This window comes from Aquarana catesbeiana, linkage group LG07 (genome assembly GCF_042186555.1).
Source record: "Aquarana catesbeiana isolate 2022-GZ linkage group LG07, ASM4218655v1, whole genome shotgun sequence".
NCBI classification, from domain to species: Eukaryota; Metazoa; Chordata; class Amphibia; order Anura; family Ranidae; genus Aquarana; species Aquarana catesbeiana.
The window spans coordinates 28,365,759-28,391,099 of record NC_133330.1 but is presented as its reverse complement, the minus strand read 5'-3'; the positions used below and the strand labels follow the sequence as shown (position 1 = coordinate 28,391,099).

General features: G+C 43.6%; 1 protein-coding gene and 1 long non-coding RNA gene across 5 annotated transcripts in view; one reads left to right on the top strand and one right to left on the bottom strand.

Moving 5' to 3' along the window:
• LOC141102823 (solute carrier family 26 member 6-like) overlaps positions 1-25,341 on the bottom strand; it is a 47,528-nt gene that overhangs the window by 2,919 nt on the left and 19,268 nt on the right. The window contains exons 6-17 of the mRNA XM_073591849.1: positions 24,961-25,113; positions 21,966-22,048; positions 21,460-21,607; positions 18,368-18,481; positions 14,068-14,145; positions 10,530-10,625; positions 9,383-9,489; positions 7,065-7,134; positions 5,644-5,736; positions 5,377-5,493; positions 4,218-4,409; positions 1,667-1,721 (exon numbers count right to left, since the gene is read on the bottom strand). Of these exons, the coding sequence (XP_073447950.1) occupies positions 1,667-1,721; positions 4,218-4,409; positions 5,377-5,493; positions 5,644-5,736; positions 7,065-7,134; positions 9,383-9,489; positions 10,530-10,625; positions 14,068-14,145; positions 18,368-18,481; positions 21,460-21,607; positions 21,966-22,048; positions 24,961-25,113 (1,306 nt within the window). The remainder of the gene's footprint in view (positions 1-1,666; positions 1,722-4,217; positions 4,410-5,376; positions 5,494-5,643; positions 5,737-7,064; positions 7,135-9,382; positions 9,490-10,529; positions 10,626-14,067; positions 14,146-18,367; positions 18,482-21,459; positions 21,608-21,965; positions 22,049-24,960; positions 25,114-25,341) is intronic.
• Positions 1-25,341, top strand: part of LOC141102825 (uncharacterized) — a 67,479-nt gene that overhangs the window by 24,273 nt on the left and 17,865 nt on the right. Inside the window, exon 2 of one of the 4 annotated variants that reach the window (XR_012235206.1) lies at positions 10,294-10,380. The exons of the other annotated variants lie outside the window; for them this stretch is intronic. This is a non-coding gene — a long non-coding RNA (uncharacterized lncRNA). The remainder of the gene's footprint in view (positions 1-10,293; positions 10,381-25,341) is intronic. 4 annotated transcript variants of the gene reach the window in all.

The following is a 25,341-nucleotide window of genomic DNA, read 5'->3' as shown; positions in this document are numbered from 1 at the left end:
GATTCCCCCAGCTGATATTGCACCAATGCCCCCGAACGGGGCTCCTAAAAAAAAAATTGTAAAAAAAAAAAAAAAAAAAGATACTGACACTGTCCATGGCCCTACTGACACCAACCTCTGTTCTACTGACACCGTCCATGTTTTAATACATTTGCAGTGTACACACTAATGCAATAGGCTGCGCACACCTATGTATGGTGTCATCAGTCTGTAGGCAGGAGGAAGCATTTCCTCAGTCTCCTCTACTCCAGACTGCAATATTGTAACTTTGTAGCAAGTCACAAGGAGAGAGGCAGCGGCACGGGCTGATCTGTGTCAGACATTTTGTGAACATGGCCAAGAACTGCAATAGCACCAGATCTACATAATCATGTCATCTCTGAGCCAGAATCTCAGTCTAGGAAGTGGATGGGGACCCTGGATGACACCTAAACTAAGAAAGTGCCTTCCTTTTTGGAGAGTAAAGCAAATGAAGGCATTGTTAGGGGGGGGATACTGTGATCTCTGTGAGACGTAATTAACACCTGTAAATGTTACACTGAAACATTACTTAGCATGCATCTTCATAAAATGAAGGTCCACTTTGAGGGTTCAGCCCTGACATTTACCCTGAGGGTTACTTGGGCTGGGAAATCGATGTAAAAATGGTTAAGCCTGAGTGTTACTCAAGGTAACCATTTTAACATTAAATTCCCAGCCGTAGTAGCACTCAGGGTTAACGACAGGAATTCAGGATTCAGGCCAAGCAGGGGTGGATCAGTGAACCTCCGTACATCAATCACTATCTTTTTTGTGAACCTGGAAGGGCTCAGCTCTGAGCCCTTCCAGGTTCATGGTTGGCAAAGTCTGGCCGGTGGCAGCTAGGAATGTAAACAAATCTAATACTGTCAGTACTGGATTTTTTTGGAAGCAATGCAAGAGAAATGTGGGGGGTCAAACAGACGCCTGATGTCTCCATAAAGAGGACCTATAATCCTTGCACTATGCTATCATATAGAAGCTTGTCAGCCGCATTGTGATAGTAGGGGAGTGAAGTAATAAAAATATAAAGTTGGATAAAATACATTTATTTTATTTTTTTTAATATAAGGGACTCAGACCCCCTTCTTTATTCACATTCATAAATCTGTGCACCCCTGGGACGCATATGTGTAATGCAAACGACAATGGCGTAAAACATATGGGGTATCGCCGCACAGGCCAGAGTGAGAGAAATAATTCTAGAGCCATTATTTATTGTACATTCTGAACAGATGAGCTGTAAAGATTTCTCCCTATTTAAATGTCGTAATAACGTTTACCGTTTTTCTAGGGGTGTGAAATTTGAAGGCTAAACATCTTTGCTATCTGTTTACTTGAAACTGTCTTGTTTTTTTCATCTTAAAAAAAAAAAAAAAAAAAAAAGCAAGTTTGTGTGTACTAAAATTAGTTTTAGAGATTTTTCTAGTAAAAATGTAAGCTTCAAAAACACTAAAACATTTGCACAAATAAAAAATTGCCACTACCATAATTTTATTCATATAATATAATGTGGTTAAGGTTATTTTCAGGCCTAAAATTCACAATTCATTTTAACAGGTGTTTTTTTTTTTTTTTCTGTTTTTCGAATGAGAAACGTAACGCAAATCGAGGTTATTAATATACACTAAAAGCATAAACAACTTACACGGACAGTTTACAAGATACACGTCCACTTCAATCTCCCGAAATTCTTCAAAAACCTAAAATAAAAGAGAATGAAAAGCGTCAATGGAGCAACATATCTCATTAAAGCAGACCTTGCACCTCCCCTCTCTAAAACGTTGGATCACAATGGGGGAAAAAAAAAAAAAAAAAAACACCTTCAAGTGTGAAAGCTACTTGTCAAGATTCCCAACTCTGTTGCTGTCCACCTGCGAGTTTTGCATATTCTAGACTTTTAGAGGCCCAACTCCAACTAAAAGTTTTTTTTTTTTTTTGTATAAAAGTTAAAACCCAATTCGACCAATTTAAAAAAAAAAATTAAATGGGCTTCCAGAAAAGATATAAAATTAAGACCAGCTCAAGCTGTCGCCACAAGATGTCCTCAGTTTTACGGATAAAATGACAGCCAGTGTCATTTAACCTGGAAGACTGAGGGCATTCTATGAATGAATGGGATTCATGGTCCTGCTCCAGAAGGGGGTGTCACCACAGCCCTTGTCAGGAATTGGGAGCAGGGATGGCCAAATCTGCGTAGCTACACTAGGAAACGGAGACCAGTCTATACAGTATATAGTAAAGTACAGTAGTACCTTGGATTAGGAGCATAATCTGTTCCAGAAGAATGCTTGTAATCCAAAGCACTCGCATATCAAAGTGATGTTTCCCCATAGGAATCGATGGAAACTGATAATTCATTCCAGTGTCACTCCTAGTGTATGCAGTACCGCATCTGGCCAGAGGTGGGAGGGGCGCCGGAGACACTCAGAAACACTCAGACGCTCGGAGACCACTCGGACACTGAGGAACGGAGTGTTTCTGAGCGTTTCGAGTTTCACCGTGGCCCACGCACCACTGGCCACATGCGGTACTGCACATTCCAGAGGCTTGAATCCTGCTCGTCTTGCGAGACAGCGCTCGCAAATCGAGTCAGAATTTTTTTTTAAAAATGGCTCGTATTGCGAAACGCTTGTAAACCATGTTACTCGCAATCCGAGGTTTTACTGTAACTGTATTAATACTAAAGCAAAAGGCATTCAAGAACCAGCAAACAGGAAACACAGCAAACGTGAAGATTCAAGTGAACCACAACCATGTAACCAAAATGCCCCCCACCTGATCGGCCCCCACTACTTAGCACATCCAGGTCGCGGGCGACTTCCCCACTGCTTCTCCTCTGTGGCTTTGGCATCTTCCCAGCTGCTTCTCCTCCTCGCCGGCTTCCCGGGCGGCTTCCCCACTGCTTCTCCTCTGTGGCTTCGGCAGCTTCCCAGCTGCTTCTCCTCCTCGCCGGCTTCCCGGGAGGCTTCCCCACTGCTTCTCCTACCGGCCAATCCGGTCGCTTCTCCTCCCGGCCAATCGGGACTTAAGACCCACTTCCCGATTGGCCAGGAGGAAAAGAAGGAAGACCTTAGCGAATATTAATTAGCTAATGTCACACAAGTGGATGGGCTCGGGGCACAGTGCTCTGCGCCCTGAGCCCCCCCATTTTGAAGCCAATTAAACCTCAGGCTCTAATCATGTGCTTCTAAAAAAAAAATAAAAAAAAACCCATAGAATTTTATGCATCCGGCGCCCTGCATGGAGATTAGAGGTCAGGCGCATGGAGATTAGGGGGGCTGCTCCCCATATGGGCTGCCACCACTGCATGTAGGGAACAGATGGGAGGGGGGACCTAGGACTGGGATCAGGTACAAGGGGTCATAAAAGAAGCAGCAGGGTTCAGAATGCATGGCAGGAGCAAGATCAGTATCTAAGCTCAGGATAAGTGGCAAGCAGTATCTGGCAGCAAAGCAAAACCTGAATAAGTACTCTCCCAGCAGCCAGCATCAGGTGGAGACTGATTACTGGAATCTTCTGGCTGTGGGGTGACACCCGCTGGTGGACACTGGAACTACAACCTCCCACTCTGGGAAGCACAGTGGCCCCAGCAGGCGATGCAGGTCTTGACAGCCCTATTCATTCCTATTGCATATAGGCAAAGGGGAGCTCTTTGCATTGGTAGAGGACTCCCGGGGCATGAGAAAAGGGGGAAGAGAAATCATGAGCGGGTCACCTGACTGGCCTGAAGACATCTGAAAAAGGTAGGTATAAAAAAAAATAAAAAATACAAAACATACATAGTGGGGTCCTTTGGGGATGGGGAGGTGACAATTGGCTAAGCCCAGAGTTTTAATACTTCTTTCTCAAATTTTCATTGCTGTTGTTGATCCTACTGGCAAAATGCCGCCTCACCTGCCGTATTCGTTGCCACTAGGACAAGAAGGCACAGACAGTAATAATAATGAACCTCCTGTAATAAAAATCTTTGCATATTATCCCTGAGAAGTGGGAAGTCTTCCCCGAAATGTGTTGGATATATTTGATGCTCTATACCTAAAGACATTTCAAAAAGACCTCCTAAGTGATATGAACTTTTGTGCTAGGCGCTCCTCAATACCCGCCCCAGAGTTTATGATTAAAACTGTTGGGGGTTCAGTCTTTAAAGATGTCTCTAAAATGCAGACTTGCTTTTATGCCAAAACTGTCATCCTCACCATTTTTAACATTTTCACCCCAACGGTGTCTATGAAGCTGACAGCTGAGAAGTCCAGGATTAGGTAGCTGAAGTCGAGTCTCCCCAGGCCAAGAGAGCGAAGGGTGGGCGGAGTCTGTGGGATGGACTCGCTAATGGATTTTAGGCTTCCGAGGACCCCTTCTGCATTGGTCAGAAATTCCAAACCGCTTCCCTGCATAGAAAATACGAGGAAGCAAATTACACATCTGGTAGCCTAAAAAAAAGCAGCGACTAAATCACTGACTGTAACTGATTGAATCTGAACTTAGATATATTCTTAAAACCCACAAATGATACTAATTCATTTTGTGTGCACACTCCGATATTACCTTGTAAAAGACCTCATCACTGTGCTGTACATAGTTTGTGCAGTGCTGTGGGAGGAGCCCAGCAGGCTCCACCCACTACATGCTGCCTGCAGAAAACGACACAGAGGTTCCAACTCCTGTCAGGTCCCCTTAATTGCAATCCTCTGGCCAGCAGGATCCTTTTCTCTTTCACTCCTCCAGGATTATAGTATTCCCCTGAGAAAGTCGTTTCCCCTGGTGACGAAATGCGTTGGGGCGGAGCAGCGGAGCTTGGTTTATGTCCGAAATGATACCCAGAAGTGCGGTATCTGTATTAGTTGTCCGCAATACTGGCCGTGCAAAGTGCACTTGAGCACTTTGAAATGTGAGTGAGTTATATGAAGAGCAGGTTTTAATAAAAATGTTCTAAAAAGAATAAATCACTATGTAGCTCTTGTCTTGGCTTCAATACTATAATCCTGGAGGAGTGGTGGAGAAAAGGTGCCTGCTGGACAGGGAACTGCAATTATATGGACCTGATGCCTTTTGCAGTGGTGGAAATTTTTTTTTTTTTTTTTTTTTTTTATTGGTGTGTTTTGTATAGCATTATTATTAGTGTGGCAAAACTCTGTTTTATATATTTGATTGCACAGTGTGTCTGACTGTTTTTCTGCCAGCAGCCCTTTTTGCACCTGCCAATGTGTTTTCTACTACAAATGTGTGTTTGTTCTATAGGAAAGCCACGGAGCCCTCAAGCATTTAAGTATGGATTTCCCATAAGAACGAACCGATGGTTGCTCTGGAAGAAATGCTGTGAGGCCTGTATTTGTATTGCGGTTCCTCTCCGCTCACCTTTTGGGTCTTGGCAAGGATGATCTTGGCCAGGTTCATGACTTTGTGAAGGCCTTTCTTCCTCTTCTGAATGGCTTTCTTCTTCTTCTCAATCAGTTTATCCACATTGACCCCCATCTGAAAGACACATTTGTAAATTTCAGTTTTTTGGGGGTTTTTTTCATTTTTTGTTCACAATGGACATCATTTTTGGTTCATGGGTTGGTATTTCCAAACTTGCAAATTTACAACTGGTTGTCAGGACGGAGAAACAAAGGCAACACTCACCTTCATCTTCAGGGCTTTGGCGAACAGCTCTGCATTTGCAAAATAAATGGGTGAGCTGGACTGGAAGATTTTCACACCAGGAATCTCTTTTGCCTTGAACCAAAAAAAAAAAACTTGAAGCATTCATACATTGAAACCAAGCATCCAACCAGAGCTTCTTTTCTTTTTTTTATTATTATCGATAGAGCAAGGTGTCAGAACTTCTGTCAAGTTTTGTCAACTGAAATGGTTTGTCACCAAAATGAGCAACAGAATCCTGACAGAGGTTCCAATTAGGGTTGCCACCTTTTCTTGAAGTCAAACCCAAACACTTTAGCAGCGCACAGCAATTTTTTTTATATTATAAACTATAGATATACTTGGTGATTAAATAACATTTCTAATCATATGAAGTTAATCACAAGAGTCCCCCTTTACATCAGAGTCCCCCTTTACATCAGAGTCCATGTATCTGTGGCTGCTGGGCTTCAAATTTCTGACCCCCACTCTCCTTTTCTGAGGCACAGCGCCAGGGATTGGAGTGTGGGCAGACACAGAGAGGTAGGGGCGGGAGGAAGAGGTACAGATCGATCCCTCGATCCCTCTCTCCTCTCCCATCTGTATGTTGGGTGGGGGGAGTGTTAGTGCTGGGCAGTGTGAGAGAGAGTGTAACAGACACTTTCGAGTTAGACAACTGCAGCCGGAAACCCTGCTGGGAAGCCATAGTCCAGTGTGAATAATGTGTCTGGGTTTCAGACAGTTTTAAACCCGGACGCATGATTCCAAACCCGAACTGTCCGGGTGAACCCCGGACAGGTGGCAACCCTAGTTCCAACCCTTCTTACTACACTATATTTGTTGCGCTCCCAATTCCCAGTGGGGAAATAAGCCTGCACTTCCTTTCATGGTGGTAGGTGGAAGTAAGGGGAAATGTCCTTATTGGGGACACACAGAATAACTGGTTGGGAGTTTACACATGCTTGTAACAGGTTAATCCCTCAAGTAATTGGATGAAGGCGACACCCACAGGCCTGGTACCTTCAAAACCAAGTGGCAGCCCCTTTATTCCATCCTGACTTGACAGGTCCCATTTAACCCCTTTATGGCCACCTAACACATATGTTGCTGGGTGGTCAATGTTTCTGTGTTGAGAGCATGCTCACTGCACAGTACTAGTACAGAGATCAAACTGTGAAATATAACTCCTGGTCCCTGCTATAAATCATTGGCTGGGTGGGACCAGTCCTGGATCAACTGTGATGGCCAATCACAGTGGTCAGGTGATTGACTGATCCTCCCATCTTCCCCACCCCATGGCGCTCCAAACTTTTTAAAGGGCGGGCAGGAAGGGGTTAAATCTTTATTTCCACTAATAAATACCGGTAGTTTAGTTTAGTTTTGTTGTTTACCATGGCTACCTCTCATCTGCATGCTAGCATTACCATAATATTTTCTTCTGCGTCTCGGTAGAGATCTGTTTCTGCAATTTGCCCCAGGACGGAGTAATGAGGTCTGTGAAGTGAAAAAGTTATAAAATAATCAATATGCAATACTAATTGTGATTTATAAAAAAGAGAATTTATAGTGGTCTGTAGGTTTTTTTTTTGGTTTCTTAAAAAAAAAAAATGTAAAAATATAAATGTTCTTTTTAATGTTATGCAGTTTTTTATCCAGCCAGTAGATGGCAACATAGTGACCTTTTTACATACTTGCCATGATTTATTTTTACCTATGCTGAAAGACGAGTCATCAGAGCAGTGAATTCATCCTTATCAGATGGCTTAAAGCAGACCCTCAGTAATTTTTTCAACTTTCCATCCATTAAATCTTCTGCCCTTGTTGTTTTAACTGGATAGTAAAACTTTTGTTTTCTGCCAGTAAATACCTTATACAGCCCACTTCCTGTTTCTTGTCTGTAAAAAGCCTAGGCTTATAAAATCATGCACAGCGCTCTCTCTCTCTCTCTCTCTCTCTCTCTCTCTCTCTCTCTCTCTCTCTCGGGAGGGGGATGAATCATAAGAGGGCCAATGAGAGCTGCAGAGCTGGAGGTGTGTGTAAATCCAGGAAGTGAACAGGCAGCCGTTTAAGCTGCCCACAGTTTAAATGGTTGCAGCCAGACTCAGAGGGAGATTTCTGCAGCATATTTGGCAAGTACAGAATGACAGTATATATTAAATAATATGCAAAGTGGTTGGAGGGAAGCTTCAGAATGACAAATTACGTGAGCAGCCTGCAGTTCCTCTTTAATATACAATTTTCTTATTCAATTTACTTTAGATTTACCTTCAACTATGTAGGGAAAGGGCCTGCCTGATTGCATACAAATTGAAAGTGTTGAGGTTTGACCTCATATTGTATGGTTTTTGTAAATTGAAAGGAAAAATTGTACAAGAAAATTGTATAATGTATGGCCAGCCTAAGTGAATCCGGTCATCTCCTGATAAATTGGCCAACATTCTAGTTGTGGGTCACCCTGTCTGTTTTGCCCTGTTTGTTGGCATTCTCCAACCTGGCATCCTATAATCAAAGGAGCAGGGTGGAAAATTGTCAAAAAGAGCCGGCAGCCCGGAAAGGTACAATCCATTCTTCTTTATTCAAAATATAATGAAGGGGTAAAAACTTTCCAAAGGTGTCTCTGTTGCTCCTTCATCCAGAGTGGGGGCACTCTAATACAGGAGCTGTGTTACTGGCCAGGTGAAAACAGAGGGAGTAAAAATGCCTAAAAAAAGAAAAATAATGCAGCCGCCACATCTAATGATTGGAAAGCTGCAATATATTATATTTTTGGTTTTAGGTTTAATACCGCTTTAACCTTTTGGCGTCCGCGCTATAGCCGAATGACGGCCACAGCGTGGACCTGAATTTCCGGGAGGCCATCATGTGATGGCCTCCCCTTTGCACGCGGCGCGCGCTGTGATCACCAAGTCGCTGAGACTTGGGTGATCACAGATCCGAGTAAGGGGCTGATCCCGGCCCCTTACCACGTGATCAGTTGTCAGCCAATGACAGCTGATCACATGATGTAAACAAAAGCTCGGTTATTGGCTTTTTCTTTTCTCCTCCATGCTGACAGCATGAGGAGAAAAAAAAGCTGATCACCGGCTTATGTGCAAGCGACATCAGTCCCGAAAAGGAAGAGGCAATTCTGCCTCAGCTGTGCCACCTGCCATTGCCACCTATCAATGCCCACCAGTGCCAATCAGTGCCAACTAGCAGTGCTGCCTATCAGTGTAACCAACAAGTGCTGATCAGTGCCCATCACTGCCACCTATCGGTGCCCATCAGTGCCGCCTCATCAGCGTACATCAATGAAGGAGAAAAATTACCTGTTTGCAAAATTTTATAACAAAACATAAAAACATATAAATTTTTTTTTTAAATTCGGTCTTTTTAAATTTTTTTAACAAAAAATAAAAACCGCAGAGGTGATCAAATACCACCAAAAGAAAGCTCTATTTGTGGGAAAAAAATGATAAAAATTTAATTTGGGTACAGTGTTGTATGACCGCACAATTGTCATTCAAAGTGCATCAGCGCTGAAAGCTGAAAATTGTTCTGGACAGGAGAGGGGGTTTAAGTGACCAGTAAGCAAGTGGTTAGAATGCAATCTTACAAAAAAAAGGTCTTGAAGGGAGAAAGCAATTAGTAAGATGAAGCAGATCCATTGAAATGATTGTATGGGGTCACTAACACTACAATAAGCCCAATTTTGGTGGTATGGCTGTTTTGCGCACCACCATGGCTAAGTTATGAAACTCACAGCTGGGTCCTGAACGTCACTGTGAATAATCCGAACACCACCGCAACTGCGAGTCCGATATCCAGGTTGAGGCAGATGGTCGAGAAGAACGTCACCAACCATATCAGCTGGAAGGGAGAGGGAAAAACTTGTCATTGACCAGTTCTATAAAAAAGTCAAAGGGCTCGTCCCATTATTCGAAAATGGAAGAAGCTTCAAGATGACGGCCAATCTCCCTCGGTCTGGGGCTCCATGCAAGATCTCATCTCGTGGCTCATCAATGATCATGAGGAAGGTGAGGGATCAGCCCAGAACTACAGGGCAGGACCTGGCCAATGACCTGAAGAGAGCTGGGACCACAGTCTCTAAGAAAACCATTAGTAACACGCTACACCGTCATGGATTAAAATCCTGCAGCGCACGCAATGTCCCCCTGCTCAAGCCAGAGCATGTCCAGAAGCTGATTGGCTATCATGTACAGCTGCACCAGAATCTCAATGCTCAAGTTTTACTAATTCTCCCCCCAGTGAATTCTACTAGCTGGCGATGTTAAAATCTTTACCTGACCATCCTGGCATGCTTGCTATTTAAAAAGTGACTTTCAGCTACCAGCATTCTGGCATTCCCCTCTGAGTTCTTCCCTATACAGGTCAGTAAGCCATAGGTGAATAGAGGTGGAGGTCACCGTTTGCTCACTGAGCATGCTCAGTACGTGCAGGCTTCAGTGTTGCTTTTAGAGCAGTACTATGTGATAGTTTTAAAGCTGAACTCCGGGATAAACAAATATTGTCTAAATCCATTTGGCATATGTATTCCTCCTTGACCTTGAATCTTGGTGACCTTTGTATAATTCTTCCAGATCTGTGCAGTAATCCAGTGTGAGACGTTCCTGTAACAAAGACCGCTCACTGCCGCTCTCTCTCCTTGTACAGGGTGACTGGTCTGGTCTCCGCCGCCACCTGTAATTTCTGTACAGACTATGTACAGCACAGTGATGACATCACTACCACTTTTACAAGGTAATATCTGGATTTGCAAAAGGCAATTGGTACATATAAAGTGGATTTCTATCCTTTGTGGCTATTGAAAAATATTTTCAATGAACGTTTTTGTGGCCGGAGTTCAGCTTTATGTGCAGTGACTAGTTAAAAGCACAGAATACACTTACCAAATCGTACTTGTTGGTGCGCCATAGGACAGGTATGTCCATGAATTGCTTGTACATGCCTTTCAGGTTGGCAATGACGATCGTTGACAGAATCGCCTGGTGCAGGAAAAAGAAATGGAGAAAAGAAAAGAACACCAGTATTTAAAATGATTTTTTTTAGTTATATGTGAATGTGACCAGATCTGTTTTATTTAAACTGACAGCAGATACGTACCGGACACAGCCGTAAAAGCCGCAGTAGCAGTGACATTAGTAGAGTTTGTAATAAAGTAGTAGTAACTGCAAACTTTTATTTTTTTCATTTTGGATGGAGTAAGGGAGGGTTATAACTCCTGTCAGGTTTTTTTTTTTTTTTTTGGGGGGGGGGGGGGGTCGCCATCTGTGTCCCATTGGGGATATTTCCCTTCACTTCCTGTCCCATAGCCATAACAGGAAGTGAGAGATAATCCCTCCAAAGTGAAGGAATCCCTAGTTGTCACCAGAGAGTCCCCATTGGAAGATTTTTTTTTCTTTTTTCCTGTTCTGGTGACAACTCAAAATTTTTTGAATTTTCTTTCATTTTCAGTCTGTAATAACTGTCACATGGACAAATTGAGAAAATGAATCTCCCAAATAGGGGCACATAGACAGCAATAAAAATCTGACAGGGGTTCCAATCCCTCTCCACACTGTCCAAAACTAAAAAAAACTAAAGTTTTGCCTTTAGTTGTACTTTAAAGTGGGCCTTGACCAAGTGCAAATGTCACATTGCCCTGCCACCTCTCCCTCTCTCATAATTGGATATCATTTTATTTTGATGTAGGACAGAAAATGAACTTTGTGGGCCCACATTCCCCCCAACGCGTATGCAGATGTGCCACAGGGCTCCCTGTCCTGAATGAGCCATGTGACACTTCCCCACACCCGTGGACTTCCCCAAACATCTTAGCTTGCGTGGGTACCATGAGATCCCAAACCTTTTGTTATCTTTGCGCATGTGCAGGAAGCCTCCTGCACGTGCATATACACCATATTAAAGTATTGGGACGCCTGCCTTTACACGCACACGAACTTTAATTGCATCCCAGTCTTAGTCCGTAGGGTTCAATATTGAGTTGGCCCACCCTTTGCAGCTATAACAGCTTCAACTCTTCTGGGAAGGCTGTCCACAAGGTTTAGGAGTGTGTCTATGGGAATGTTTGACCATTCTTCCAGAAGCGCATTTGTGAGATCAGGCACTGATTTTGGACGAGAAGGCCTGGCTCGCAGTCTCCTCTCTAATTCATCCCAAAATTGTTCTATGGGGTTGAGGTCAGGACTCTGTGCAGGCCAGTCAAGTTCCTCCACCCCACACTCCCTCAGCCCTGTCTTTATGGACCTTGCTTTGAACACTGGTCCAAATCATTTGGTGGAGGGCGGATTATGGTGTGGGATTGTTTTTCAGGGGTTGGGCTTGGCCTCTTAGTTCCAGTGAAGGGAACTCTTAAGGCGTCAGCATACCAAGACATTTTGTACAATTTCATGCTCCCAACTTTGTGGGAACAGTTTGGGGATGGCCCCTTCCTGTTCCAACATGACTGCCCACCAGAGCACAAAGCAAGGTCCATAAAGACACGGATGAGCGAGTTTGGGGTGGAGGAACTTGACCGGCCTGCACAGTCCTGACCTCAACCCGATAGAACACCTTTGGGATGAATTAGAGTGGAGACTGCGAGCCAGGCCTTCTCGTCCATATCAGTGCCTGACCTCACAAATGCGCTTCTGGAAGAATGGTCAAACATTCCCATAGACACACTCCTAAACCTTGTGGACGGCCTTCCCAGAAGAGTTGAAGCTGCTATAGCTGCAAAGGGTGGGCCAACTCAATATTGAACCCTACGGACTAAGACTGGGATGCCATTAAAGTTCAAGTGTGTGTATATAAAGTAAGGTGGCCCAATACTTTTGGTAATATAGTGTTTATGCTAAAGAGCTTGGCTAGGACCTTAAGTCCGGGAAGAGCCCTTCGGCACATCTGCACATGCGCCATAATGGAAGCGCCAGGGAGTGGCAGGGTCATTGCAAGGTGGACTGAAGTTCCTCTTTAAATTTGAGAGATGTGCCTGACGTCATTGCCTTCAATGCTGAAATGAGGAAGGAGGCATGACTTAAAGTGGAACTCTGGGGGGAAATAAAAAAATGACAGGAAGGAGGCCGGCTTCAACAGTAGGGTTCTCGCCCAGTTGCAGCTGAAGCAATAAGAAAGGAAAGTCCTGTTGGCTGCACACCAAACTGAGATCCAATTGTTTTTAATCACATAAAACCATGAAGAACATGAGGAGCACTACATGTACGAGCAAGGGAGGCACGGCTTACATGTTTCGCCCATGAATTTATCAATCAGCATGTACACAGCAGTTATTGTTTTTGTCAGACCTTTTCATAGCACAGTTTTATTACCAGTTGAACCCTCCAGGCTGACAACACTGTTCCTCTCATACTTCACACAGCTGTGTTGTCATATCGCCCTGTGGACAGGGTAGCCTTATCGTGTCATAAACACTTTGATAGATCAATTTCTTTTCTGATCAATCTCATCCAATAGGAATTCTCAGTCTATAGTTGACAACCCATTCAATCAACATGCCACATATTTGGGGTCTTTTTGACCCCAGATCTGTCCAAAAAAGAGAGCCTGTCATCCTTATTTATATTAAAAGGGATGATCATAAAATGATAGAAAATAAAAAAAAATTAAAGGAACAGTGTAAAAATAAAAGTTAAAGAAAAAAAATATTTAAAGCGCCCCCATCCCTTTGTCATCGCGCGCAGAAGCGATTGCATATGTAAGTCGTGCACGCATATGTAAACGGTGTTTACACCACACATGTGAGGTATCGCCACAAACATTAGAGCGAGAGCAATAATTCTAGCACTAGAACTTTTCTGTAACTCTAAACTGGTAACCTTTAGAGGCATTTAAAATGTCACCTACCGTGATTTTTAAGTACCATATTTTTTCGCCATTCTACGGGCATGCGTGACATGTTGGGTATCTATTTACCTAACATCATCTTTCATATTATACAAAAAAATTGGGGTATACATTGTGTTTTTTTTTTATTCATTCAAATTTATTTTTGTTAAAATTGCGTTTAAAAAAAAACGCTGCGCAAATACCGTGTGACACAAAAAAATGCAACGATTGCCATTTTATTCCCTAGGATCTCTGTAAAAAAAAAAAATATATGTTTTGGGGGGTTATAAGTAATTTTCTAGCAAAAGATACTGATTTAAACCTGTAAACAAAAAGTACCAGAAAAGGCCTGGTCAGCAAGTGGTTAAGTAGGGTAATGCAACAGTTTTTGGTGCTTTAGGAAAAAAGGCGTTTGAACCATATGAATAAAATCTGACTGTTTGAAAGCGCCCTCATAATTTCCTAAGTCTGTAACTGCCACTTTTCTGGACAGCATGGCCCGAATCAACAGGCAATAAAAGGAATACTACAGATTGCAGTACAAGTACCTATATTTTGTAGGTGCTATCGTGTATTTACACTTTAAAAATGACATGTACTTACCTTAGGAAGACATGTGAACAATTCCCCAGCTCTCAGAATGATTACCAAGATAATCAAGGCAGACATGCATCCTGCAATCTGGAAGTGATATTTTAGTATTTACCAAGTAAATAGGGCACAATTCCAATCATTTAAAAGCAATTTTTTTTTTTTTTATGTTTCATCCAATAATGGCCTATATTTCATTTTCTACAAGGCAATGGAAGAGTAACAGCTTGATTCTGATTGGGTACTAAGGATAACAGAGCCATCCCTCTAGTTTTTATACAAAGGGGTTCTATGGTCACAGGATACACTTGAATTTTATAACATCTGCATTGTAATAACAATACAAACATCCTGACCATTCTTTTGTGCGCATTAATCCTGACCCCTGTGCATTACTCAATCCCATACCTTCCAACTTTTTGAGATGGGAATGAGGGACTCCTATCAGCAAAAGTATGCAAGCATAGGACACACCCCTTGCCACGCCCCCTTAAAGGAGAATTGTACAAAAAAAAACAAGATTGGCTAAACCCACAAGTGCTTTTTTTTTACCACTACTATTCCTTTATATTGGCTTTTGGAATTTACAAATGCAGCAATTTAAAAATCAGATGAAAGGTTTAGCACTGGGAAACACTTTTTGATAGATAAAAAGTGCACTTTATATACAAATATATAGATCAGACCAAAATGAGGGACAAATGAGGAGGAAAGAGGGACAGAGGAACATTGCCCCAAATCAGGAACAGTTGGGAGCTGTGCTTAATCCTGACCCCTGAACTCTGTGTGCTACTTACTTCTGACCCCTAAACTCATTGTGTTACTTCTGACCTATGAACTTTCTGCATTACCTAATCTTGACCCCCTAACTTTCTGTGTTATTTAATTCTGACCCCTGAACTCTGTGTGTTACCTATTCCCGATCCCTGAACTCTGTGCTTTACTTAATCCTAACTCTTGAGCTTTGGACATTACTTACTCCTGACCTCTGAACTATATGTGTTACCTATTCCTGACTCCTGAAATCTTTGGGTTACTTAATCAAGACCCCTGACCTCTCTGCATTACTTAATCCTGACCCCTGAACTCTCTGTGTTACCTAATCCTGACCCCTGAACACTTTGTGTTATCTGTTCCTAACTACTGAACTCTGTGCTTTACCTATCCTTGACTCTTGAACTCTGGATATTATTTACTCCTGACCCAACTCGGAAGGTTACTTACTCCTGACCCCTGAACTCTCAATGTTATTTAATCCTGACCCCTGAACTCTGTGCGTTACCTATTCCTAACTACTGAACGCTGTGCTTTACTTATTCCTGACCCTTGAACTCTGTGTACTACTTACTCCTGACCCGTAAACTCTCTGCATTACTTACTCCTGACCCCGGACTCTCTGTGTTATTACTTCTGACCTCTGAACTTTCTGCATTACTTACTCCTGACCCCTGAACTCTCAGCATTACTTAATTCTAACCTCTGAACTCCACACTTTACTTAATCATGCCTGCTGAACTCTCTGCTTTATTTAATCCTGAACCCTCTGCATGCCTTAATCCTGGCCCCTGAACCCCTGAACTCTCTGTGGTACTTAACCCTGACCCCTGAACTATTTAATCCTGACTCTTGAACTCTAGACATCACTAAGACCCCTTTCACACTGAAGATCGCCCTGTGCTAGCGGTAAAGCGCCGCTCGTTCTAGCGGCGCTTTACCAGCGCTGTGGGGGTGGGAGCGGGGTGCTTTTAACTCCAAAGTAGGGGTTAACAAGGGGTTAAAAGCGCCCAAAAAGTGCCACTGCATTGATTTCAGTGGCAGTTTAGGAGCGGTGTGTACACTGCTCCCGCACCGCCCCAAAGATGCTGCTTTCAGGACGCAACCGCACCTCCCCAGTGTGGAAGCATTCACATTGGGGTGGCATGGGAGGTGTTTTTAGCTCTAAAACTCCTGATCCCTAAACTTTCTGCATTACTTACTCATGACCCCTGAAGTCTGTGCTTTACTTAATACTTGACCCTGAACTCTCTGCTTTACTTACTCCTGATCCCTGCACTCTGTGTGTTATGTAATCTGATCCCTGCACTCTGTGTGTTATGTAATCCTGATCCCTGTACTGTGTGTTATGTAATCCTGATCCCTGTACTGTGTGTTATGTAATCCTGATCCCTGTACTGTGTGTTATGTAATCCTGATCCCTGTACTGTGTGTTATGTAATCCTGATCCCTGCATTCTGTGTGTTATGTAATCTGATCCCTGCACTTTGTGTGTTATGTAATCCTAATCCCTGCACTCTGTTATGTAATCCTGATCCCTGCACACTGTGTGTTATGTAATCCTGATCCCTGCGCTCTGTGTGTTATATAATCCTGATCCCTGCATTCTGTGTGTTATGTAATCCTGATCCCTGCATTCTGTTACGTAATCCTGATCCCTGCACACTGTGTGTTATGTAATCCTGATCCCTGCACTCTGTTATGTAATCCTGATCCCTGCACACTGTGTGTTATGTAATCCTGATCCCTGCGCTCTGTGTGTTATGTAATCCTGATCCCTGCGCTCTGTGTGTTATGTAATCCTGATCCCTGCATTCTGTGTGTTATGTAATCCTGATCCCTGCGCTCTGTGTGTTATGTAATCCTGATCCCTGCATTCTGTGTGTTATGTAATCCTGATCCCTGCATTCTGTTACGTAATCCTGATCCCTGCACACTGTGTGTTATGTAATCCTGATCCCTGCACTCTGTTATGTAATCCTGATCCCTGCACACTGTGTGTTATGTAATCCTGATCCCTGCACACTGTGTTATGTAATCCTGATCCCTGCATTCTGTGTGTTATGTAATCCTGATCCCTGCATTCTTTTACGTAATCCTGATCCCTGCACACTGTGTGTTATGTAATCCTGATCCCTGCACTCTGTGTGTTATGTAATCCTGATCCCTGCACTCTGTGTGTTATGTAATCCTGATCCCTGCACTCTGTGTGTTATGTAATCCTGATCCCTGCACACTGTGTGTTATGTAATCCTGATCCCTGCACTCTGTTATGTAATCCTGATCCCTGCACACTGTGTGTTATGTAATCCTGATCCCTGCACACTGTGTTATGTAATCCTGATCCCTGCATTCTGTGTGTTATGTAATCCTGATCCCTGCATTCTGTTACGTAATCCTGATCCCTGCACACTGTGTGTTATGTAATCCTGATCCCTGCACTCTGTGTGTTATGTAATCCTGATCCCTGCACTCCGTTATGTAATCCTGATCCCTGCACTCTGTGTGTTACATACTCTTGACCCCTGAACTCTCTGCTTTACACTCTATTGATCAATAGAAGGATAGGTTCAAGTTATATCCTTCTAAGCCCCACCCACTGTTGCCACAATTTGTTCACACCCACAATTCCTTCTAAACCTAAACTAAAGTGACTGCCACCCATAATTATAAACAACCTAAAGAAAAGAAGTTGGGATGAATGTGGCTGAGACATTTATCCCCAGTAGGGTCTAGGACATTTGTAATGTAGATACTGCATACCTCCCCACATTGTGAGATGGGAATAAGGGACACCTATTAGCAAAAGTATGTAGGCATAGGACACGCCCCCTTGAAGGAGAATTGTACAAAAAAATGGTTAAATCCACAAGTGCTTTTTTACCTTTTCTATTTCTTTATATTGGCTTTTAAAATTTACAAATGCAGCAATTTAGAAATTGGATGAAGGTTTAGCGCTGGGTAACACAGATAGATACGTGGTGCATTTCATATACAACTATATAGATCAGAGCAAAATGAGGGACAAATGAAGAGAAAACAGGGACAGATGGACTTTTTTCTGAATGAGGGACAGTCCCTCGAAATCGGGGACAGTTGGGAGCTATGCCAGCCAACTGTCCCTGATTTCGAGGACTGTCCCTGATTTGGAGCAAAGTCCCTCTATCCCTCTTTCCTCCTCATTTGTCCCTCATTTTGGTCTGATCTTTAAAGTTGTATATAAAATGCACTTTCTATCTTTCAAAAAGTGTTTCCCAGTGCTAAACCTTTCATCCAATTTCTAAATTGCTGCATTTGTAAATTTTAAAAGCCAATATAAAGGAATAGCAGTGGTAAAAAAAGCACTAGTGGATTTATTTAACCTTTTTTTTTTTGGTTAGTCCTCCTTTAAGGGGGTGTGTCATATGACTACATATTGGGAGGTATGGCTATGCTACTGTGTAGAAGGAGTCCTATTCCTTTAAAATTTGTCAGCCTGCTTCTAACACTCCATATGTCATAGTGGGGACCAGTTATCAGGCTTCTAAACGATCGTTACCTGGGTGTTCCCCCCTGTGCTCTCCTGCACCAGAGTCCTGGACATTGATGTGGTGACCGCAAAACAGTGGAAGAAGCTCCCAACTAGATTACTGAATCCAAGTGCGATCAGCTCCTTTAGGAGTAAATAAAAGAAAACAACATAAGACCGCATCTATAAAAGTGTCTGAAAGAGAACCTGTCTTCATTGTCCACAGTAACCAAACACATGTCCCTCTAATGGCTCTAATGCACGTTAGGTGGGGGCAGGTAACTGGATGTTGCCAGAAGTATAAGGGGAACACTGTGAGAGAATGGAGGATGCTGACTGGTTACTATGAGGAACACTGTGAGAGAACGGAGGATGCTGACTGGTTACTATGAAGAACACTGTGAGAGAACGAAGGTGCTGACTGGTTACTATGAAGAACACTGTGAGAGAACAGAGGTGCTGACTGGTTACTATAGGGAACACTGTGAGAGAACAGAGGTGCTGACTGGTTACTATGGGGAACACTGTGAGAGAACAGAGGTGCTGACTGGTTACTATAGGGAACACTGTGAGAGAATGCAGGATGATGACTGGTTACTATAGGGAACTGTGAGAGAACAGAGGTGCTGACTGGTTACTTTGGGGAACACTGAGAGAGAATGGAGGATGCTGACTGGTTACTATAGGGAACACTGTGAGAGAACGGAGGTGCTGACTGGTTACTATGAGGGACACTGTGAGAGAACGGAGGATGCTGACTGGTTACTATGAGGAACACTGAGAACGGAGGTGCTGACTGGTTACTATGGGGAACACTGTGAGAGAACGGAGGATGCTGACTGGTTACTATGAGGAACACTGAGAACGGAGGTGCTGACTGGTTACTATGGGGAACACTGTGAGAGAACGGAGGATGCTGACTGGTTACTATGGGGAACACTGTGAGAGAACGGAGGATGCTGACTGGTTACTATGAGGAACACTATGAGAGAATGGAGGATGCTGACTGGTTACTATGAGGAACACTGAGAACGGAGGTGCTGACTGGTTACTATGAGGAACACTATGAGAGAACGGAGGATGCTGACTGGTTACTATGAGGAACACTGAGAACGGAGGTGCTGACTGGTTACTATGGGGAACACTGTGAGAGAACGGAGGATGCTGACTGGTTACTATGGGGAACACTGTGAGAGAACGGAGGATGCTGACTGGTTACTATGAGGAACACTGTGAGAGAACGGAGGATGCTGACTGGTTACTATGGGGAACACTGTGAGAGAACGGAGGATGCTGACTGGTTACTATGAGGAACACTATGAGAGAATGGAGGATGCTGACTGGTTACTATGAGGAACACTGAGAACGGAGGTGCTGACTGGTTACTATGGGGAACACTGTGAGAGAACGGAGGATGCTGACTGGTTACTATGGGGAACACTGTGAGAGAACGGAGGATGCTGACTGGTTAATATGAGGGACACTGTGAGAGAAGGGAGGATGCTGACTGGTTACTATGGGGAACACTGTGAGAGAACGGAGGTGCTGACTGGTTACTATGAGGGACACTGTGAGAGAACGGAGGATGCTGACTGGTTACTATGAGGAACACTGAGAACGGAGGTGCTGACTGGTTACTATGGGGAACACTGTGAGAGAACGGAGGATGCTGACTGGTTACTATGAGGAACACTGAGAACGGAGGTGCTGACTGGTTACTATGGGGAACACTGTGAGAGAACGGAGGATGCTGACTGGTTACTATGGGGAACACTGTGAGAGAACGGAGGATGCTGACTGTTTACTATGAGGAACACTATGAGAGAATGGAGGATGCTGACTGGTTACTATGAGGAACACTGAGAACGGAGGTGCTGACTGGTTACTATGGGGAACACTGTGAGAGAACGGAGGTGCTGACTGGTTACTATGGGGAACACTGTGAGAGAACGGAGGTGCTGACTGGTTGCTATTGGGAACACTGTGAGAGAACGGAGGATGCTGACTGGTTACTATGGGGAACACTGTGAGAGAACAGAGGACGCTGATTGGTTACTACGAGGAACACTGTGAAAGAACGGAGGATGCTGACTGGTTATTATGAGGAACACTGTGAGAGAACAGAGGTGCTGACTGGTTACTATGGGGAACACTGTGTGAGAACAGAGGACGCTGATTGGTTACTACGAGGAACACTGTGAAAGAACGGAGGATGCTGACTGGTTACTATGAGGAACACTGTGAGAGAACGAAGGTGCTGACTGGTTACTATGAGAAACACTGTGAGAGAACAGAGGATGCTGACTGGTTACTATGAGGAACACTGTGAGAGAACAGAGGATGCTGACTGGTTACTATGAGGAACACTGTGAGAGAACAGAGGATGCTGACTGGTTACTATGAGGAACACTGTGAGAGAACAGAGGATGCTGACTGGTTACTATGAGGAACACTGTGAGAGAACGGAGGATGCTGACTGGTTACTATGGGGAACACTGTGAGTGAACGGAGGTGCTGACTGGTTACTATGGGGAACACTGTGAGAGAATGGAGGATGCTGACTGGTTATTATGAGGAACACTGTGAGAGAACGGAGGTGCTGACTGGTTACTATGAGAAACACTGTGAGAGAACAGAGGATGCTGACTGGTTACTATGAGGAACACTGTGAGAGAACGGAGGTGCTGACTGGTTACTATGAGAAACACTGTGAGAGAACAGAGGATGCTGACTGGTTACTATGAGAAACACTGTGAGAGAACGAAGGATGCTGACTGTTTACTATGAGGAACACTGTGAGAGAACGGATGATGCTGACTGGTTACTATGAGGAACACTGTGAGAGAACAGAGGATGCTGACTGGTTACTATGAGGAACACTGTGAGAGAACGAAGGATGCTGACTGTTTACTATGAGGAACACTGAGAGAACGGATGATGCTGACTGGTTACTATGAGGAACACTGTGAGTGAACGGAGGTGCTGACTGGTTACTATGGGGAACACTGTGAGAGAACGGAGGACGCTGATTGGTTGCTATGGAGAACAGAGTCTTCTCAGACACTTTATAGATAAAGGACCCAGTGCGATCAATTCACAGATATTTGAAGAAAAATCTTCACCTGGTTGCTGTCCACTTTATAGCCGTGTTTTATAGCGAACATTTTGCCCAGAGAGATGGTGATGGCATATCCAACAACAGCAATGGCAAACGCATTGCCGACCACATTCATGAACAGGTTAGGGTCGGGAACCGTTGGTACTACCAGTCTAAAACCAAAGAGATAAAAATCAGCATTTAATGATTCCCCGTTAAATGAACAGTTGCCATTTAACACGTATTGAATAAAAGTAGCCCAAATTTATTTTAATTTAATAGGAAATCTATCATGTATTTCCAGTGAGCGCCTTCACTGAGTATTACCATTAAGCAGTTTTGGATGTGACTGTATTATTACACGCACTTCCATATTTTTGCCATTGAATTAAATTGAGAGATTTGCAAATTAACCAATAGAGGGAGCTCTGCATTTCATTCTGCATCATTCAGGAATATAAGCCACACAGGGAGTGCATTGTTTTCAAGAATTCTGCATTGCGTTATCACAATTCTTCCTCGAACACCTACCCTGTAGGAATATCCCCCACAATACCAATGCCGTAGTTTGCCTGAAGATTAATTCCATATGATACCGCTGTGGAGATAACGAGCTGGGGGGACAAGAAGTAAAATTTTACATAAAACTTTCTTGATGGCTGATTGGCTGATTTCATTTTATAGATAAAGTATAAACAGGCATTGTAGAAGAATTCCAGTCTTTTTCACATAGTTATAGCTTGCACCAATGAAAGTATATACAGTATCTCACAAAAGTGAGTACACCCCTCACATTTTTGTAAATATTTTATTATATCTTTTCATGTGACAACACTGAAGAAATGACACTTTGCTACAATGTAAAGTAGTGAGTGTACAGCTTGTATAACAGTGTAAATTTGCTGTCCCCTCAAAATAACTCAACACACAGCCATTAATGTCTAAACCGCTGGCAACAAAAGTGAGTACACCCCTAAGTGAAAATGTCCAAATTGGGCCCAAAGTGTCAATATTTTGTGTGGCCACCATTATTTTCCAGCACTGCCTTAACCCTCTTGGGCATGGAGTTCACCAGAGCTTCACAGGTTGCCACTGAAGTCCTCTTCCACTCCTCCATGATGACATCACAGAGCTGGTGGATCTTAGAGATCTTGTGCTCCTCCACCTTCCGTTTGAGTATGCCCCCCAGATGCTCAATAGGGTTTAGGTCTGAAGACATGCTTGGCCAGTCCATCACCTTTATTCTCAGCTTCTTTAGCAACGCAGTGGTCATCTTGGAGCTGTGTTTGGGGTCATTAACTTGTTGGAATACTGCCCTGTGGCCCAGTCTCCGAAGGGAAGGGGATCATGCTCTGCTTCAGTATATCACAGTACATGTTGGTATTCATGGTTCTCTCAATGAACTGTAGCTCCCCAGTGCCGACAGCACTCATGCAGCCACAAACTAGGACACTCCCACCACCATGCTTGACTGTAGGCAAGACACACTTGTCTCTGTACTCCTCACCTGGTTGCCGCCACACATGCTTGACACCATCTGAACCAAATAATTTTATCTTGGTCTCATCAGACCACAGGACGTGGTTCCAGTAATCCATGTCCTTAGATTGCTTGTCTTCAGCAAACTGTTTGCGGGTTTTCTTGTGCATCATCTTTAGAAGAGGCTTCCTTCTGGGATGACAGCCATGCAGACAAATTTGATGCAGTGTGCAGCGTATGGTCTGAGCACTGAAAGGCTGACCCCCCACCCCTTAAACCTCTGCAGCAATGTTTGCAGCATTCATACATCTATTTCCCCGTCTGGATATGACGCTGAGCACGTGCACTCAAATTCTTTGCTTGACACCATCTGAACCAAATAATTTTATCTTGGTCTCATCAGACCACAGGACGTGGTTCCAGTAATCCATGTCCTTAGATTGCTTGTCTTCAGCAAACTGTTTGCGGGTTTTCTTGTGCATCATCTTTAGAAGAGGCTTCCTTCTGGGATGACAGCCATGCAGACAAATTTGGTGCACTGTGCGGCGTATGGTCTGAGCACTGACAGGCTGACCCCCCTTCAAACTCTGCACAATGCTGGCAGCACTCATATGTCTATTTCCCAGAGACAACCTCTGGATATGACGCTGGGCATGTGCACTCAACTTCTTTGGTTGACCATGGCGAGGCCTATTCTGAGTGGAACCTGTCCTGTTAAACCCACTGTATGGTCTTGGCCACCGTGCTGCAGCTCAGTTTCAGGGTGTTGGCAATCTTCTTATAGCCTAGGCCAGTGATGGCGAACCTTGTTTTGGAACTATATTTCCCATGATGCTCATGCACTCTGCTGTGTAGTTGAGCATTATGGGAAATGTAGTTCCAAAACATCTGGGGTGCCAAGGTTCGCCATCACTGGCCTAGGCCATCTTTATGTAGAGCAACAATTCTTTTTTTCAGGTTCTCAGAGAGTTCTTTGCCATGAGGAGCCATGAAGAACTTCCAGTAACCAGTATGAGAGAGTGAGAACGATAACACCAAATTTAACACACCTGCTCCCCATTCATACCTGAGACCTTTTAACATTAACAAGTCACATGACACTGGAGAGGGAAAATTGGCTAATTGGGTCCAATTTGGACATTTTCACTTAGGGGTGTACTCACTTTTGTTGCCAGCGGTTTAGACATTAATGGCTGTGTGTTGAGTTATTTTGAGGGGACAGCAAATTAACACTGTTATCCAAGCTGTACACTCACTACTTTACATTGTAGCAAGATATAATAAAATATTTACAAAAATGTGAGGGGTGTACTCACTTTTGTGAGATACTGTTTGTGCCATACCTTTGCGATCCCTGTGGAAGCTGGTGCAGCCCTGATGCTTAATTAACACAAGTAGCAGCACCATTCAGGGAACACTTTGCATTTTCTCAGTGAATGCAAAGTGTTACATGATTGGATGAGATGGAGAGATGATGTCAGGATCTCCACCTCATCCAATCAGAGAATACTGTGCATTCATTGAGAAAATGGAAAACGTTCTCTGAATAGCGCTTGTGCTGAGCAAGCGGCCCTCTGCGTTCAGTAGGTAGCAGGGCAGCCTCTTGGCACAGGACCTAGAAGCTAGTGTAGATTAATGAAGTAGTGGTGCCTACTACAGTGATTTCCAGTTTCTAGAAGGATCCTACAGGTATGGCACATAAACGCGCACTTAGAGGATTGTTTATACTCACCCCATCCACCATCCCATTACTGAAATGAATCTCTTAAAGTTGGCCGGCCCAAGTATCTTTACATCCGACACTCCTAGGTGTGTTGGTGTCTGAGCCACTTCTGTATGCCGTGTTTCTGTCTGCTAACTCTGACATCACTGCTGCGTTCTGTAGTGATGTTGTAGAGGACATTTGAAGGACCTCAGTGCGTTTTGTATATGAGCACTCCTATAGCAGGCCTATGTGATTTTCCTCTATGTTGTTAGTTTTCTTTTTAAAAAATGTATTATTTTGTTTAAATGTTGCCAATTTTCTTCAATACTTCAATTCACTTACCACAATTAGTTCAATAGGGATGGGCATGCAGAGTTTAGCGCGCAGCCTTTCATTAACTTCCTTCACGGCAAAGAGGCACACTAAGGCAACGAGGCTGACAACTAGAGTTCCAATATTTGTCTTGTGGATTCTTCGGAAAAGGCTGATTAAGCTCTGAAGAAAATAAGAAAATTTGTATTTCAGGTCTTACTCGCTACAGCAGGGGTCTCCAAACTATGGCCCACAGGCCACCTCTGCCCCACCAGAAGATATTAGTTTGTCTGCAGCATCTGTACAGCAAAATTCCCCCGGTTCTCTGCCTTCTGCATCCTCTGAGCAAGCTGAACAGGGAAATCTAAGTAGAATTCTGCAAGTAGCTTCCTTCCCATATTAGGAATTGAG